General features: G+C 50.5%; 1 protein-coding gene across 1 annotated transcript in view; it reads right to left on the bottom strand.

Annotated features, from left to right (window-relative positions):
* The window catches only part of ST8SIA2 (ST8 alpha-N-acetyl-neuraminide alpha-2,8-sialyltransferase 2), a 31,636-nt gene extending 16,935 nt beyond the window's left edge, over positions 1-14,701 (bottom strand). The window contains exon 1 of the mRNA XM_033070770.1: positions 14,528-14,701. Within this exon, the coding sequence (XP_032926661.1) occupies positions 14,528-14,625 (98 nt within the window). The 5' untranslated portion in view covers positions 14,626-14,701. The remainder of the gene's footprint in view (positions 1-14,527) is intronic.
* Positions 14,702-19,196: the final 4,495 nt, after the last annotated feature.

The raw sequence follows: 19,196 nt of genomic DNA, 5'->3' as shown, positions 1-19,196 counted from the left end.
TCAGGAGATCCTGCTCTGCAGGACTCTGAGCAGAGACACTGCCACACCGCCCTGTCCCACCCATCCAGAAGGGAGATGTCCTGATCCCTCTGAAGGGCATCCCTCATCACTGCTGCCTGGCTGTGACTGTGAAACCATTCTGGCAAAGAACACCCCGAGCCACCCCAATTAATGCTAGCTGTGTGATTTAACCAGCCAGCACTCACACCTGGTCTCGCAGCCCTACAGCTGCACTAAACACAGCTCTGCTTCTCCTCATGAGCCAGGTGTTAGCAGGGCACAGAGCAGCTCTCCTCCATCTCCAGGCTGCCCATGGACTTTCCCTGTCCTTTCCAGGCAGGGACTGAATGATCTGGACAGGATTCCCACCACTCTCTTCACCTGGGTTTTTAGCTGAGAACACCCAATATTTCTATTTTATGCAGATTGAATGACCAGCCTCCTTGACTTGTGAGACCTCATAGTCATAGTGCACCTTCTCCCAGCTCCCAGAGACCCAGGCCAGACTCAGAGCTCCATTCCAGCCCACTCCAATCCTGTGGGTGCCTTCAAGCCCCTTCTCCCCACCTCTGGTGTAACCTGGCTGAAGCTACAAGGCCAACTCACCACACGCTGGAGCTGAGACCTGAAGTGACAGCAGTGTCACTGCCATGGCCTGACAGCACACACAAGGACAGATGCCAGACCAGTCTGACCAAAACCAGCCAAAGTTTCCAGCACCTCTATGATTCTATATTGAAGAAGAGGTTGGACCAAGCCCTTCAGAAAGCCACACCATTCACACGAGCTGTGAATCCTCACTTAAATACACACAAATATTAGTCTGCATCTGCAGAGCTCCTTCTTGCTTTAGCTTGCTGTTTTCAAAGGGGTTACAAAGAACAAGTCACCCACCTTGTGATGCTCAAGGGAGGTGGGCTCCCATTCAGACACATCTTAACCACCATGTACTCACTGCTCTGTTTTATTGTCCCCACTGAACAGATATCCCAATGAGCATACTCATAAAGAGAACCCAATTCTCTTCCAGCAGAAATATTGCTGCTGAAAAATATATAATGAAAATGAATCTTAATGAAAATGTATCTCAGGAGAATGTATATTTCTAAAAAATCTCAAATGCATTAGACAAAAACGAAAGAGAAAAAGCGCGGGTGAGTGTTTGGTGCCATTAAAAAGGATTTTCAGACTTGCAGGGTGTGACATAAATCCCCTCATTAGGCTGAGCACAGCCCTCAGCACCACGTAACATCAAACCCTTGGAAATGCCACCATGGTTTTCCCCTCCCTCCCTCCTGCCACAGACCATCCACAGCTGAGTCAGAGCGACTCCTGCTCCTCTGTCCTTTGACACCCCTGAGAGCCTGTGAGCTGTTTCATTTTTTGGTGCATCAAGGGAACAGCAGGACTGGCTCATTGCTGGAGCCCAGTGGCACTGAACGAGGCTCCACATTAATGGGGTGCACAGCAGGGTGTGGGAGCAGACTGGGTTAGTGTGCAAACCACACACCTCCTCAGAAACAGCTCCTCTGAAGGAGCCTTCCAAATGGGATTCACACTCCTTCACACTTGCTGTAGGACAGGAAAAGCTTAGAGAAAGAAATGCTTTTTTCCCTTGAATACATGCTGGTTCACATGTGAAAGGAAAAAAGGTAAATTAGGAAATAGAGATTATTCCCTAGGTGTTAGCTCATACCTCATCTGGTTTTGTGGCTACAGCAGGAAGGATTCAGAGCACCACAAGGTATCATTCAAATGCATTTATCCAGTCTGGCTCTACCTGCCACCAGGGACAGGTCTGTGTGTCTCCTCCTGGAATCAAGGCAGGGGCTGGGGCTGGAGATGCTGGATGTGAGGAAGACAAGTTGAGAGCACCTCTCCCAGCTGCCTGTGTGCAGCCTGGTGGGGAAGGGGACTGGCTGCCAGCTCAGAACCCCCTCCAGGACAGCGTCAAGGGCTCCTCTTTCCCCCTCACACACTGTGAAAGCAAAAATATTGCAATGCAGAGAGAGGCACAAAGGGTTCTGCTGCCATAAATGAACAGGGAGGGGGCAGCTTTCTGGTGGAGGAGAGCAAGGCTGTGCTAACCATCTTCCCATGGCACTGGGTCACTGCTCTGCTGGCCAGCAGCAGACACCATGCTCTCCTGGACACCTGAGATGCTGGCAAAGACACTGCTCCCTGTGCCAGGCTTGGTTTCTCTCTCCAAGACAGGGAGACAGCCCAAAGCTGGGATATGATACTTGGCTGAAGGTCTGAGCTGGTTTAGTGGATCTTAAAATGCTCAAAACTGTCAGTCTTTTGGTGTTTGGTGTGTCACACTACAACTCCAGGAAGTTTTCCCTACAATAGCTCATCACCAACAGACAAGCCAGTACCCCTGTACACCTTCACTTCCCCCACCTGGGAAGAGGAAAACATTTAGAAATGGAGGGTACTAATTAAGGATCAGATGTTAAAAAAAGCCCAAACAAACAAGCAAACAAAAACTCCAGTCCATTTTATTAAACCTTCCTGACCTGGAGTTTCAAATCTCTTTGCTTCAAAAGGCAAAGACCAACCTCGATTAAAATAGCACAGATAGCATTGATTTTGAAAAGCTTTCTAGTGCTACACTGTGTTTGGACTGAATTGCCTTATTAATCTGGTTGTTATCAGTTTCATTGTATAGCCAGCTCCACAAAGTAACAACCTGCTTCCTAATCCTATTATTTACAAAACATTTTTCTTTGGGCTTCTGTTGGGATGTTTTCCAGTGATAAGTTGCACCTATATGTGCTAATGCCATCTTACTGACTTATGCCATCTTTTTTCATTTTCACTGAGATTTTCAAGCTGCATTGCCACTAAGATATTATATAGGTCAAAACGTTCTGTGCTCAGATGTAAAGTGACACTGATCTGTATATCAGACAATGTAAAAGAAAAATTGTCTTATGGTTCAGGTCCAAATTTTCTTGGATGAATAATTTGTGACAAATCAGGTATGCAAAGACTCTTCTATTCACTGCCTGTGAATGGGCCTGTTTAGGGGTTTTGCTTCTCTTTTCATCATTTCCTGCTTCTTAAATGCTTCTCTTAATTGTTGCTAGGTGAGTTCGGTCTCGCTTCGAGCCACTTTGACACGTGAAATCAAAGCTGCTTTGACTGAACAAGTAGGTCACAGAGCCTCCTTGGGTGAGCAGATCTCTGCACACTTCACATGTCCACGTTCCCAGGCTCACAAACTAGAAAATGTGTTTTCCATGGGTGTTTCACAGTGCCCACCCCAAGCCCTGCTTCCCCCAGCAGTGGTGGCAGGTGAGACACATGGGAAGCAGGCATGATAAACAGGAACTGGAAACTCCTGCCACACCCAACCACCCATTCCACAGCTCACAGAATGATTTGGGTTGAAAAGGACCTTAAAGATCATCTCTTCCCAACCCTCCTGCATTCAACCACATTTGTGAAGCTCATTCCTGGTGGAACAAAACCTCTTCCTGACCTTGGGAAACCCAAGTCCTCCTCTTCTCCCTCCTCCACACAAAAGTTATAGTCCTTTGGGGGATTATTAAACTGAATTCATCCACCTGAATTCCCCAGGAAGAGAGTTCAGAGTGCCACAATTTTTACCTGAGGGTTCAAAAGACTAACATCTACTAATTAGGTTTTCACAACCTGCTTTTATATTAGGTGCATTTTATGATCCTTGTTTTACAGCTGGGACACTGGGAATGAAGTGACTTGGCCCTTAACACCAAAAAATGAGTTCCACAAGCCAGAAGCAGGAACTGTGAGCTTCCAGCAGACCTGTCCTCTTGAAAATGCTGCTCTTTACTTGCTGAAAGTGGGTATGGCTATTGCTGGGTGAGAGGGCTCAGATGACCATGGGAATTGATGTGCAAAAAGCAGAAGCAACAATCTCCTGAGATGCTTGCAGACTGTGCCCATTGAGGCATTCTGTATCTATTTTTAAAAAATAATAAATCACCACCTATATTTGCTTTGCTTTTTAAGGACTGCTCTGATGTTTTCCTCTACACCAGAACTGCTATTTTCTATCTGAAGAGCACGATGCCAGGCTTGGCTAGAGACCACCCACCCACAATCACCATCCTCCCACCCCAGGGGCTTTCCCTGAGGCAGCCAAGAGTGGAGGGGATGTGGAGTGGGATGCTCACAGCCCCTCTGCAGGTTCCTGTGTTGTGGCCAGAGACCCTGTAATTAACAGTTCTGGGGAAAAGGATACACTGCCCAGCCACTGGAAATGAAGGATATAGATGGCCCTCCTCCTCCCAAACTTTAAAGATTTGCTCCTGCTGAAGCTCACAGCGCTGTGAAATGTGGATTAGGACACAGGCTTCAACCTTTCCTTCCCCTTCCCTGAAATTCAGGGTTTGTGTTGAGAGCAGCAGGACAGCAAGCACTTCAGGGCTTTTGGGGAAAAATGTTACATTTCCAAGTTGTCTATGAAAGAGAAATAATTGGCTTCCAAATGCCAACCTGTCCAGCCCTGCAGGGGGGACAAGCAAAAGGCATCCCAGGAGGCAAAAGTGAGAAGAAACTGAGCACAGAATCCAACCTGGATTCCTTGGAGATTGTGTCCTGGTTTTCCATCAGCACATCAGAGTATGGCTGAAAATATGGAAAAAGGACATATTCATTGATAAGTCTCTTTGTGGGCTTCTGACTAGACACTCCAGCGGATACTGTGGAGTTCAGGTCAAAATCCACCCATATCCATCAAATGCTCTGCTGTCCCAGGAGAGACAAATTCGAAGAGGAAGAGCTGGATAGCCCCACATGTAAATAAATGTGCAAATCAGAAACAAAAGCCAAAGATGAGATGTGATTGGGATCAGAGATGCATTTCTGAACCTTGAGATCCTGCACTCAAACACTCCACTGTGCACTCTCCTGGCACTGTCCCCCCTCCAGGAATGCTGCTCTTCCAGGCTGCAGCACCATCTCACCTTCCTGCATCCCATCTCATAACACACTGGGGGAAGCTGGGACATCAGACCCTTGCAGGCCATTCCTGTGACATTTCACCAGTTGTTTTGGAGGCTCTCTCACCCTGGGATGTGGAGGAGACTGTGATGAAGAGATCTGGTGATTGCTGGTGGTAGCTGTGGTACCCACACTCCCCAGGCAAAGCAGGGGATTAACTGGGAAGACATTTCTGAAGCAGTTTGCTAGGACAGAAGATCCTGCAATATATCTTGGTGAGATGCTCAAAATTGTGCTTCAGTGTGTTTAAAAAATCTCACTTGATTATATTGTCAGAGCTTGGCAGCTCAAGTGTCAAAAACTTCCTAAATATCAGGTGCTACTTTTAGTGTGCCAAGCTTAATTCTAGCAAGTCATACAATTGCATTTGGGAAAGTGTGTCCATATTATGGCTTTCAGAAACATCAGCTGGCCCAGCTGGGGTCCCAGTGCAGGTCTGGTACACGAGGAGCAGCCAGGCTGGCAGTGCAGCATCCTCCAGCAAGCACCAGTGGGGCACCAGCCAGTGGCCTCACTGCTGCTCATGGCACTTGTCATGGCAAGTGCAGCTCTGTCAGTCCCACACAAAGCAGCCTTGTTCATTTGGTCACCTCTTTCCACACCCCAATCCCACCTCCACAACATCACCCATCCTGCAGGCTCCTTCCCAGGGACCACAGGAGGGTGGGACAGTGGGGGGTGCTCAGCATCTCAGGTGGTGACAGTGGCTCCACCTCAGCTCCTGAGTAAATGTGAGCAGGGTTTGACCCTGACACCTCTGTCTGGCTGCAGTCACAGTGTGTGATCACTGCAAGGGTCTGCTGAGGACACCATGGAATAAGAGTTTGCAACACAGGCATCTATTGCTTAATGAGGAACATGCCAATTAGTCTGAAACACTTCTGAGACAAAGCCAGTGACAAATCAGCAGGAATGGTGCAGCTCTGACAACAAATGGACACGAGGCAGTGGCAGAGATGCCTGTGGCAGCCTGTCACCAGGACACTGCTGGGGACCACCCTGCACTGGGGTGACCAAACCCCTGTCCCTGCCTTGAGTTTGGGCCAACCCAGTGTGAGCTTTTCCTGAGCCAGAAAAGTGTCTGTCACACCCGTGGAGTGTCAGCTCTCACATCCTCATGCATTTGCCATCATGTCAGCAGGGCCTGACTCAATCACCTCAAGATGTTCTTGTTCTATCACTGCTCTAAAGACAAAATACCCACAGGGCTCAAACATCAGACACTTCCCCCCTCCTTGTCCTGCCTACTGGTAGGACCTTATTCCCTCCTTCATCTTTAAAACATTATTCCTGGCATCAGCTCTTTTTCTCTGGCTGTGTTAATGAAATAGCCAGTGAAGACACAGACATAGAAGCAGGCAAAAACGATCCAGTGAAGAGCTTGGATTGGGCAGTGTGTGTGTTTGTGTGTTTTGTATAATTTATTTTCTTTCTCTTCTTTCCCTTCTGGAAGAGAGAAGGTAAAAACCCCAAAAGTCCAGGGAAGATCTAGAAAGTAGTGAGACAAAAGCCTCACTGCTTACAAAACACGTCTACACTATACATTTGTCCTGAGATCATTTTTTTCTGCTAGCAGAGCAGAGCTCTCAGGGAGCACAAACAGCAGAGCATCAGGCTTGCAGCAGAACCTGTCACCCTGAGCATCCACGTCCCAGAAGCCAAAAATCCCAGTGGCTCCTGCAGCATCTTGGGTGTCACATGCCTTGGGAAATGGTACAACATGAAACATTGTCATATGGGGCTGTGGGCCCTTGGGCTCATCCTCCCACACCCCTCTCATCTCTCTTCCCAGTGCTCTGTGCAGCACACTGGAATACTGAAGGTCTCGTGTGGTTTCTTCTTCCACTGTTGATGTTGAAGCTGAGGACCTGTCCTGGGCAGAGACACCCTCCTGGGGCAGTTCTGCTGCATGAGCAGCCTCAAAACAACACCTGGTGCCTACACACAGAGGGCTGGGAGTGCTTGGGAGAGCTGCACCCCACAACCAGCAAAGGAGCCAACCCAGGACCTTCACAGGGATGTGGATCCCAGATCACAACACTGAAAAGACCATGGTGGCTTCAGAGCTCAACCTCCTCTCTCTTCCCCTGCTCACAAAGCTTACCACTGCCTGGATTTCCATGGTGTAGAAGTTTAATTACCCACTGAGCAGCTGCTGGCTGCCAGCTGAGTGTGCCTCTGGGTGACTGAAAAGGTGCTGGACATGCCTCACAACCATGCCTAGCCCTTGCAGGGGAAACATGGCCCTGCTGTAGCTGCTGGCTGGGAGGTGAGTGACTCCTGAAGGTGCTGGCAAAGCCTGGCTGTAAGAACCATCCATGTATTCAGAGCTGTCAGACACATGGGTGATACCTGGGATGCTGTTTGGCTGAGGATGCCTTGAGAGAGCACTCCAAAACTGTGACAAAATGTGCTGTAAAGCAGCTCTCTATGGAGAGCACTGCACGGGCAGGGACAGAGTGCTCAGTGTGAAGGTGAGCCTGGGGTGGGCTTTGTGTTTGTTTGGGATATTCCCAGGGGATTTCTGCATGCAATAACAAGGACCTGATTTGCAATAGCAAGAAGCATTCAGACATAAGTTTGGAGAGAGATCTCACCCCACACCACTGCCTCTGCTCAGCAGGTTTCAGCAGAGCTGTGCCCGTTTCCTGAGATCAGTTCTTTCCCTTCCCAATCAGAGCCAATTCTGCTGCTGCTGATGAAGATGCATCTCCCAAGGCCACCACCACCATCAAGGCTGCTGCCAGCCAAGACAGGATTTACAGTGGAAACATGAAGAAAAAGGAGCTGTAAAGATACTCTCCTTTATTCCTTTCACTTTTTCTTTTTTCTTTCTTTTTATATTGCATTGCAAGGGATTGCTCTGCAGTGGTGTTTGTTGAAGGACACCTCAAACCCTGCACCTTCAGAGAATTTACTTTGCCAGGGAACTTCCTTGTTTCCTGAGGCAACTGGGGATGGAAGCCAGAGAAACGGCAAAATAATTATTGTCAAAAGTTGTACTTTGGGCTTATTTCTTGCTACTGAGGATGACCCAGGCCCAGGGAAAACAAATGTGGGAGGGAATTGGAAGAAGTCTAATTTTGGTTTGGAGCAACTGGTTTTCACAGCAACTGTGCCTGATGTATTTAAGTAGTGCTATTGTCAAGGATGAAAAAGCAAAACAGAATCACAGAATCATACAGATTAAAAATATCCTTTAAGATCACTTAGTCCAACAATCAACCCAAGACTGCCAAGTCCAGTATGAAACTATGTTCCTGAGAGCCACATCTACACATCTTTTAAATGCCTCCAGGGATCATGACTCCACCACTTCCCTGGACAGCCTGTGCCAATGCTTGTCAGACCTCTCAGTGAAGAACTTTTTCCTACTATCCAATCTAAACGTCCCCTGGTGCTAGATGAGGCCATTTCCTCTTCTCTTATCATCAGGACAGCCTGAAAGCCCAAGGAAAGATAAAGGTGCTCCCGTTAAATGCTTTTCCTGGAAGATCAAAAGCCCATCTGCCACGAGAGAGAAAACCAACCCCTTGAGTCCATCTGTGCCTGGGGAAGGATGGGGGAGCTGGTGATGCCTGGGGAAGGCTGGAGGGGCTGGTGATGCCTGGGGAAGGCTGGGAGGGGTGGTGATGCCTGGGGAAGGCTGGGGGAGCTGGTGATGCCTGGGGAAGGCTGGAAGGGTGGGCTGGTGATGCCTGGGGAAGGCTGGTGATGCCTGGGGAAGGATGGGAGGGGTGGTGATGCCTGGGGAAGGCTGGGGGAGCTGGTGATGCCTGGGGAAGGCTGGGGGAGCTGGTGATGCCTGGGGAAGGCTGGGAGGGGTGGTGACAGCAGCAGGGTCTGCTGTGTCACTGCTGGCCCTGGTCCCAGGGGATGTTGAATCACTTAACTCACCGTTTAGCTGCTCAACAAGCCTTCGCTAAATGAGCCAACACTCCAACTCCTTGCTCTCTGCTGGGACAGAAAGGTTTCCTTTGCCTTCCCGACTGGAATTCTGCACTTGCAGGGTTAGAGGTGGGACACAAAAAGCCCATCTGGGTGAAACTTGAAACCCTTCAGGGATCTGCTTTGTTGTCTTCATTGCTCACATGAACTGGCCTGGCTACAGCAATAGTGCATCCAAGAAGGGCTGGCTGATTTGCATCCTCCTCACCAGCAAGGTCAGAAACTTCCTCCTTGGGGGTGTTGCAAGCTGCTGACAACCAGTACTGAACTGTGGAGTAACTTCTCAACTGACCTGCTGGAAATCCCTTAGCTCTGGCTTTTCTTTTTTTTGTTCCACTGCCTTGCTTGGGGGTCTGTGAGTGCTCTCCATGCTGCTGCTCCCAGCCCTCCCCCCAGGTACCACTGCTCCCACCACTCCCTCAGAGCTCAGCTTAAGGAAACAAGCTGTGGGTATTCATCTCCCTCAGCCTGCTCCAGGCAGGAGCACAGGGGTTTGGGTTTGGTTTTGTGGCAGCCCACCCTGCAGGGCTGCAGGAGGTGAGGCAGTGCTTCATGGGGAGCAGAGGGAGCTCTGCAGCCACCCTGAAATCAGCTGCTCAGGTTATTGTCAGAAGAGCTGCAATCAAAGTCTACCCTGAGTATTTTCCTACTCAAATCAGTGCTCCAACGTTGCTTTTATTTTCCAGCCTGATGTGTTACGGAGCTTTTATCAGAGCCCTGCCATACCCAAGGAGTACAAAGGTCTCCTCTGGCTCCATTTACTTGAATACTTCCAGGACTGGGGAATATTGTGGGCTCCTGTCCTGCCGAGAGCTATTCCTCCTCCAGCCCAACCTGGATAATTGTTGGCTTGTGCACACCCACTGTGAGAGCACACAAAAGCACTTCTTGGTAGAATGCAGCACTTTCTCCAGCACAACTTTCTGGTGGAGAGCAAGTCTTAGACTAACTCTGGGCTGGGGGCAGTAAATCACAGCCTGGCAGATATAAGCAGGACATTTACACCCCATGGACCAACCCTGACAAGGAGCATTACGACTACAGCCCGCTCATAGCAAGCACAGCAGCCTCCACAAAGGACATAAAATCTCTCTTCCCCAGCCTTTGAAAGGCAGGCACATGAGAAAAAGGGCACATGAGGAAAAAGTGGCAATTTACTGACAAGCTCCCAGGCAGGCAGGCCAGCAATACAGAGACTCCTATTCATCACTTGGAGAACAGAATTCCTCTTGTAATCAGGATGGAAAGGCATATGGTCTGGGCTGGCCGGGAAAAGGTTGACTCATATTAAGACCAACCCATTACCAAGTGTCAAGTGCTCCCTAAGATGGCTCAGACGCTAATTCCAGGAGTCACCTGGTGGCAGCGGGTCACCAGCTCCCTCTACAGACAACCGGGACACAGCCGGACCCTGCAGAACCGCAACAGCAGGCGCGGAGTAACAAAGACAGTCCCCTTACACCGGAGCAGAATTCTCCTCCTCATCAGCGGCAATAATCGCCCCACTCGATGCCAGTCCTTTGTTTGGCTGTGCCGGGTCCGTCCCATCCCGGCGCGGATGAAGGAATGGCTGCGATGGCATCAGCGCTCCCCAGGCAGGCGGGAGCGCGTCTTTTGTTTCCTGCCAGCCAAACAAAGAGCGGGAGCGGAGCATGGAAACACAGGCGCCACCGGGCTGCAGGAAAAGTTCAGCAGCCCGGAACTAGCTGGCTGCTCGGAAACAAAGTGCCAAGACCACTCGCCACGGCAATGCTTCACGGAGCAGCACACGCGGCGAACAGGGCGAGTGTGTCCCTGCCCACCAGCATCCCACCAGTATCCCAGCATCATCCCACCAGAATCACACCAGCATCCCAGCATCATCCCATCTGCATCCCAGCATCATCACACCAGAATCACACCAGAATCACACCAGCATCCCAGCATCATCCCAGCATCATCCCAGCAGCATCCCAGCATCATCCCAGCATCATCCCAGCATCATCCCAGCAGCATCCCAGCAGCATCCTGCCAGCATCCCACCAGCATCCCAGCATCATCACACCAGAATCACACCAGCATCCCAGCATCATCCCATCTGCATCCCAGCATCATCCCAGCATCATCCCAGCAGCATCCCGCCAGCATCCCATCTGCATCCCAGCAGCATCCCAGCATCATCCCAGCATCATCCCAGCAGCATCCCACTGAGATCCCACCGACCCAAGCCACACACCCATAGGTGACACATCCAGACGGTGATGAGGATGCAGCAGGGGGAAAACCCGCACACAGGGATGGCTGTAGGGTGGGAGGAATGGGCTAAGCAAGAGCAACACAGCATCAGGAGAGAGGAGCTGCTGGATTTCCATCCTTGCCCCAACACCTCTTTGTTTCAGCATCTCCTGGCTGTGGCAGGTGTGTCTAGAGGAGTGAGATGGGACTGCTTAAGGCACAAACATCTTTCTTAGAAGCCTCTGGCAGGCAGAGCAGCTCCAGCTGCCCTCAGCTCCTACCTCCCTTCACCTGCGATGTGGGGAACTTATTGTCCAGAGAAACAGCACGGGTTTGGGTTTTTTGTCCTTTTGCCAGCAGCATTATATTCTCTTTTACTTTTTACCTAATGAACGTTTTGCATTTTCTTTCTGAAATGTGTTTGTAGGTGAGAGAAATCTGTTCCCCCCTACTCCCACCTGTACGAGGCACGTTTTTCCAAAGACAATCCAAATCACAGGCAGGGGGCAGGGTACGTGTAAAAGTGGGCAAGCTGTTCGCTCCTCACAATAATTAGAGAGTGTTTCGATGCCAAGGAAAAAGAAGAAAAGAGTGGCACCTGCATTTCCCAGCCCCTCTCAGTGCCACGAGCCTGCCAGGGGACAGCTGGGCAGCTCCTTCCTTCCCTGCTGCACTGACCAAAGCCAGGGTGGTCTGGGGGTGTGAAGGAGGATGCTGAGCCACACCATACAGCAGCCAAATACTCCTGATGTGGGGGAAAGCTGCACAAATGTACAGCATCTCTCAAACCTCTCACAGAGACGAGCTGTTCCCTCCTGGACACAAAGAGAGCTCCTGGAAAACTTTGGAAGGATCTCTTCTCTACACTGCTGTGCACTTTTGCTGTCACACACCTCCTTTACCTACAGCACCTGTTAACAAAAAATGCTGTGATGTGGCTCCCACAGTTGAAACCCCTCTATCATCCCCTGACCTGCTGCAGACCAGGCACTCTGCTTTTCCATGTCACCACAGCAATACATTTCAGCCAGGTCAGAGCACTCTGCTCACCATTCCTGGCACCATGGCAGCATGAAGTGCTCATTGTGCCAGGCTTCTGTGTAAGGTGAGCAGTGTTTGGTCCCTTGCTGTGTTTGGGATACAAAAGCTCATCAAACCCAAAACACTCCAGAGATACAATGGAGAAAAGTGGGTGGGAGAGAACAAAGCAAGAGAAAGGTTCAGTTTGCCCGACTTCATGACTGGATGCTAATAATTAATACAGCACCTTTGCTCTGTTTATCCCTGTAGGGGAAGCACAGCTGATGTGGGCACTGATCTGTGAAAGGTTTGGTGATCAGGTGTATCACAGGGGACACAGCACTCTCCTTCACCCTCTGGGTGCAGGGTGCTCCTCTCCCCTGCCAGCTCCCTCCTGCACTGCCATTTCTGATGCTGTGTGGAACAAGCTGCTCGCTGTTCCTACAGAACTCATCTGACCCTGCTGCCGTCCCTGCCACCGCACTGCTTGGCAGTACTTCCTTGGAGGAACTACAGCAACAAACTCAGATGCCAGGGTTTGGAGATAAGCAGCCAGCAAACAGCCAATTTCCATACAATGTACAGAAAAGAGAGAAGAAAAAAGACACAATACTGGGAATCCCTAATGAACCAGGGTGAAAAACAGGACAAGTAAGGAACAAAACAGAATAGATTTTCAATAAGGGCACAGCAAGTTCTAGTGGGTAGATCCAGCAGATAGGGGAGGAGAGAGAAGAAAGAACAGAAGCCGGAAAAGGAGATGGGAAGAAAGCAAGGGGATCAGAGCAGCCTGTCCAATGGGGAGGATGCATCAGAAGATTTTAATTTCCTTTATTATTATATAGATAGTGCCAGCTCATTGCAGAGCAACAATTCATTTACCCTGGTAACCCACAGCCTGGTGCTGGATGCTTCTGGACAAGGCTACTGACCTTTAAGCACTTACTGCCTGTGGCACCCAGCATAACATAACAATGAAACAATAAACAAACATCATTGCATTTAATTTATCATCTCATAAAAGTGTTTGTTTTGGTGTAACACAGCGGACAAAGCCAGCTGGTCCCAAACAGAAAAACCTTTGTGTCATTTAGGTGCCCTGAGTACACACCACATTACTAAAATTATTTGGTTTTCCACATTGCTGTAGCAAGTTCCTCAAGTTAAAGCAAACCCTCCTCTCTGCATTTGTTCCTTTCATCCCCTAAATTTCCAAGCTCAGAGATGGGGTTTATGGGGTGGGAAGGGTGTTGCTCCTCAGACTGAGGGGCTGCTTTATCCCTGCCACACATGGTACCTGCAGGTAAACACCAACCACGACAGTGATCAGTAAGGGCTGATCACGAAGCCCCTAACGCATCCCACAGTGGGTTAAGGCTCTTAAACCCCACACCAGTGGGTTAAGCTCTCTGCTCCATCACCCCTGCCCAACTGATCCCTGCTCCATCTCTCCTGTCCCACAGACTGGTCCCTTATCCACCTGCAGATTGGTCTGTTATCCATCCCTCCCATCTCCACCACACCCATCTGGACCAGCAGTGATACCTAAGCCCCTTGGGCTAAAACTTGCCCCAGTAACCCTGTCCAGCAGACCACTCACACCAACATCCCACTCACGGACCTGTTCCATCCATCCATCAGCACCTGAGCACTGCCTGTGCCAAAATCCCTCTCTCCAAACCAGGATCTGCTCCAACATTCCTGATCAGGCTGGTACCCACTCCAGCATCCTTATCCAGACCTGGAGCATCCCTGGACTGGTACCTCAGCCTCTCTAAAACGACCTCCACATCTCTAATGGGAGCAGTACCTGCTCCAGCATCTCTGCCCGGACCGGCACCTCTGTGTCTGTAAAGGGAGTGGTACCTGCTCCAGCATCCCCACCCGGACCGGTACCTCAGCGTCTGTAACGGGGCGGTACCAGCTCCGGCATCCCAATCCGGACAGGTATCTCAGCATCCCTAAAGGGACCGGTACCTGCTCCAGCATCCCTGCTCGGACCGGTACCGCCGCGTCTCTAGCGGGAGAGGCACCAGCTCCCGCAGCCCTGCCCGGCCCGGCGTGGCTGCTCCCCGGCCCCGTGCCCCATCCCGGTCCGTGCCCCATCCCGGTCCGTGTCCCGTGCCATGTCCTGCCCGGCTGCGGGCCGGTCCCGCCCGGGGCTCCAGCGGCGCCGCCGAGCTGCGCCGGAGCGCAGCGCGCTCCCTTCCCACTTGGGCACGGCAAAACCCGGGAGAGCCGGAGACAAAGAAACTGTCCGGGCGCCCGCCCCCTCCGCCGCCGCCGCCTCCTCCCCGGCCCCGGCCCCGCTCCGCTGCGCGCCCCTTCCTCCGCGCGGGGCCGGGGCATTTACCCGCTCTCCTCCTCGATCTCCGAGATATCGGCGAAGATGAGGAAACCGACGAGCAGCGTGAGCAGCGCCAGCGTCCAGCCCCGGCACGGCAGCGGCATGGCTCCGGGGCTGGGCCGGGCTGGGCCGCTCCGCGCCGCTCCGCGGGGTGCGGAGCCCGGCGCCGCGTCCCGGCTCGGCGCCGCCGCCGCCCGGCGGGGCCGCTCCGCCCCTCGGCGCCCCCGGCCCGCCCCGCCGGCGCGGGGAGGGAGCGCAGGGGGCGGGGAGGGGGCGCTCGGGGCGGGCCTGGCCCCGCCGCCCCCCGCCGCTAAAGTTTGCGGCGCGTCCCCGCGGCCCGCGCGTCCCGGGGGGAGCGAGGAGCCGCCGCCTCCGCCGCGCCCTGCGAGCCCTCTGAGCCTGCTGCCAGCCCCTGCCAGCCCCTCCTAGCCCCTGCCAGCCCCTGCCAGCCCTGCCAGCCCCGTTAGCGGGCTCGCTCCTCGCCGCTGTGCCGCCGCTCCCCTGCGCCCACCGCGCGGTGCGGCGGGGTCGGTCCTGGCCGGGGAGGGGGTGGCACCGCGCAGGCGGGGCGGCTTCTCCCCGAAAGGACAAAAAACTGGGATAAAATCAGACAGCGGGAAGTCCCGCGCGCGGTGCGGTGGGTGTACCTTCTCCTCCCTTGCGAGGGACGGGCAAGAACAGAGCCTTGGCATGGAAAACACTCCGCTAAAACAAAACAACAAAAAAAAGCTGAATAACTCATCACACCCCGTTCTATTACTATCAATTGCTATTTTAGCAACAATTCTATTTTAACATTTCCTTGCAGTCCTATAAATACTGACTGTCATAACCCCACTGGTCCTGCCATGACTCTAGATCCCGTTGGAGTTTGTGCAGGTAGAATTTATTTGAGGACAAAACTGCAAGGTAGGTGTTCTGCTTCGGAGATGCTTGGCTGCATCTCAAGCACATTGCAACCCCTGCAAACATCCTCCTGCAGACTACAGGCACCCTTGGGTTTTGTTATGGAGAGAAGAAACTGCAGTTTCTACACAAAGTGTGTGAAAGCTGGAAAAAACACAAAAGTACTGGCTGGACTTAAAAACCGCCAAAAAATCAAAGAGCGGCTTTCCCTATATCCCTGTTATCTGTTAATCCAGCGACAGACCTGGAGAGGAGAGGCTCACTGTCAGGGTTTAGGCAAGGCCAGCCTTGCAGAGCATCACCAGATCCAAGCACAACTCTTTCAGACCAAAAAGTTGCTGCAAATCAGAATATCTGGTGATATATGCACTGCCGAGCTGGAGAGGCACACGATAGATTTATAATGCAGCAGAGAGAAGCAGCACAGATGTGTTGAGAGCGAGAGATACTAATTGCTTACATATTTAAAACAGCATCTTTAGTCTGAATGGGAGGCACCATTAAGCAAAACAGAGCTATTAACTGGGGCCACTTGGAAAGCTGCCATTTTCCCTTCTGTGCACGGCTTTTTGCATCAATTCAGAAGTACAGTGTGATACACTGTCGGTGTTGTGTGATTCCTGCCGAGGTGCCTTGCACCAGGATGAAGCTGTCCCTGTGTACAGGGATGTCTAACAGCAGCATTGTGTATGGGAAGGCACACTCAGCCCGAGACTTTTCTCTTTATCTGGATTAAATGGTGGAAGGAGCGCGTTATGGCCCGTGTGCTTTCCTGGGGATTCTGAAACTCTTGTAGAAAGAGGAGACAAACAAATCACCATTACATTTATAGGTAAAAAATACAGCACAGGTGAGTCTGGTACAATTATACTGTGGTATATATGGCAAATTTACACTCCAGTATACAGCTTTCCTAATAGAGCATATTCAGGACCCTGGGGAGAAAGCGATTTTAGGTGGCGTAAGTAGCCCCATAATTTACCTAATGCGTAAATCTGAGAAAAGCCTAATTTTCCTCCTGCTTTATTCATCTTGGACTCCTTTTACCCATCATGTTCTGGAGTTTCTCAGCAGTGTGACTGGCCTGAGGATGAGGGGATGGGATTTGAGGTGACCTTGCAGGTGCAGGGACTGACATTGGGGTTTCCCGAGATGCAGCGGGGCACAATCAGTCCCCTGTGATTCGGGAGCACCACACCGCAGCTGGCTTCTCCTCATACACATCCTCAGGAATACAGATGGAGATATCTGCTCCTGCATCTTTTTTCAGCTCCATCCCAGGTGGTGTCTCAGCCTCTTTTGTCTGATCTTTGTGTTTCAGTTGCCAATCACAGTGTCAATGTGCAAGAGCAGAAATCTCGATGGAGGCTGAGGAATAAGAGGGGGATTGTTCAGTGTATGGTGGGAGTTGGTTTGTCTGGACAAGGACTCGCAGGGGCAAGGGCATCCTATCTGCCGAGATGCTGCTTCTGCTGAGGAGTAGATTTTCTTAAAAGACACGCTGGGATTTGGCTCTGCTCCTGTGTAAGTCAATGGAAATGCTGCTATTAACTGAAATGGAAAAAAAAAAATCCTTGCAGGGTGAGCTGAGAGTTAAGCTTGATGCCCTTCACTGGAGAGCTCCATTGCTAAGGGCTCGCACAAAGAGCTCTGTGAATCCTCTACTTGGTGTCATCTGTTGCTTTATTCCTCTGAAACATGTAGGTCAAAAAAAAAGGTCATTCTTTGGCTGATTGGGCTTCTGACACAGGGACCAGGACCTTGAAGTGCAGCTGGTTTGAGGTGAGGAGGCAGCAAGCTGGATAGAAGATGTAGGAGCAGTGCAGCTTGCTGAATTATTTTGTAATCAATTAACAAAGCTGTGTAACACCACCAAGTGTGACTCTGCGACGAAAACCTTGAGATCTCATTGCACTGCTGAGGACTAAATTCTGCACGGTCAGGAGTCTCACTGCAGTGATAAGGGGAAATTAATATAATAATACTGACTACAGAGAGGACAGTTCACTCTGCATTCACTCCAAGTCCACCCTTTACAGCGTCCTGGCCAGATTTGGGGGAGGAGCAGATAATCCACCCTGATAATGCACCAGTTTCATGCATTGCTCATTATCCTGAAGAACTGCAGACTGCTTTGGAGCAATTGCCATAGTTCCTCAAGTGTTAGTCATTCTGCACATTCAATTCACCATGAATCTTTACATGATTCAGCTTAAACAGGTGCATAAATGTTGCAGGATTGGGTCCATAAGCATCCACAACCTCAATTTTGTGTCTCATTTGTAAGATGGGTTGCAGGAAGATGAGAGAAAACTGTCGCAAATAGACTGTTGTGGTAGAGTAATATGTTCTAAAACAGAATAAAAGCTGATTATATCTTCTAGTTCCTAATAATTTGAGGAAGTAATTCTGTATCTGGAACATTTGCAGTAAATACAATAAGGTCTATTTAAAAAAAAATAAAATGTTAGCATTGCAGCTAAAGTAACTGCACCAGAACAATATTGCATTTTCTGCTTTGTAAGGAGAAGAGAAAAGAAATGGCATTTTTACATTTTCTTTTGACCTTTGAGAAATATCAGGAATATGTAATAGCCACACTCACCGGCAATAGCTCAGAGGATTCAGAGAATAAGAGTTAAACACCTGGGGACATTTACAAACAACTGGCAGAGAGGTGATGAATTTAAGATGTGGGTATGAAAGGCACAGATACACAGAGAGTGCAAAAATAATACATATTTAAAGTGCTTTTAATCTGTGGGAGAAGCATCAGTGAGGTGGGGAGTGACTCCTGAACAAGGCAGGGAGGGGCAGGGAGGATGACCCACGAGGTCCCTGCTGCCCTGTGGCAAACGCTAGGACCTGGTGCAGCGAGGGGTCTCAGGGGACATTCCTCCATCAAATTCATAATGCTGTAAAGCACACATAACCTTTATCGTAGCTGCCAGCCAAAATGAGCAAAGTTTACAGCCCATTTTATACAGCTGAGCACTGCTGTGATGTGAGGAACGGGCACAGGAGCCTGAGTTACCCAGGGCTGTCGTGTTCCATCGCGTCACCCAGCCTGCCTCCCACTGCTTTCCCCAGCCAAACCCTCCCACGAGAGAGAGCTCCCTCCCAAGGGCCGTGGAGTGTCTTTTCCTCCCACCAGGTTCACTGGCAGCAAGGAAGGATGCTGATTCAGTAGGTTTGATGCCCTTCATCTTCTCCTGGATGCTCTTGCTGGTCTCCATGCTGAGCAAGGGATTGGAGAGCACCGACAGCCCATGGATGGAGGGTGCTGGTAACAACCCAGCAGCTTCCAGAGCCACCAGTCTCCTCACCTGGCTTCATCTACCCTTGGGTAAATATTTTCCATCTGGATCCTGAAGTGGCAATGTCCATTAATGAGATGCATTTACCTGGCTCCTGTAGGATCTCCCAGACACTGGACAAGTTGTTTGTCCCAGGCTGGGCAATATGAATAGGGCTCTTTTTTATTTTAATCAGCAGAGAGCTCTGAGTTGCAACCCAAACTGCAACTAAAGTCAGTGAGTCTGAATTTTGCCACATTACAAGGGTCCATAACTTTCTGTGATCCATCCCCTACTGAAATAGGTAAAGAAGCATCCCCTGCTCATCTTCTAGACAGGAAGGGAGAGGCTTTACATCCTTGGATAAAGAGCCAAAACACTCTTGATTTTCTCTTTTCAGGGATTTTTGCCATTGGAAGGAGGATGCCAAGTCTGTCATCTTCTTTGTACCCAGTCTGGTGTAGCAGCAATAA

This window comes from Catharus ustulatus, chromosome 12 (assembly GCF_009819885.2).
Source record: "Catharus ustulatus isolate bCatUst1 chromosome 12, bCatUst1.pri.v2, whole genome shotgun sequence".
Taxonomy (NCBI): Eukaryota; Metazoa; Chordata; class Aves; order Passeriformes; family Turdidae; genus Catharus; species Catharus ustulatus.
The sequence above is the reverse complement of the archived record's forward strand: the minus strand, read 5'-3'. Positions and strand labels throughout refer to the sequence as shown.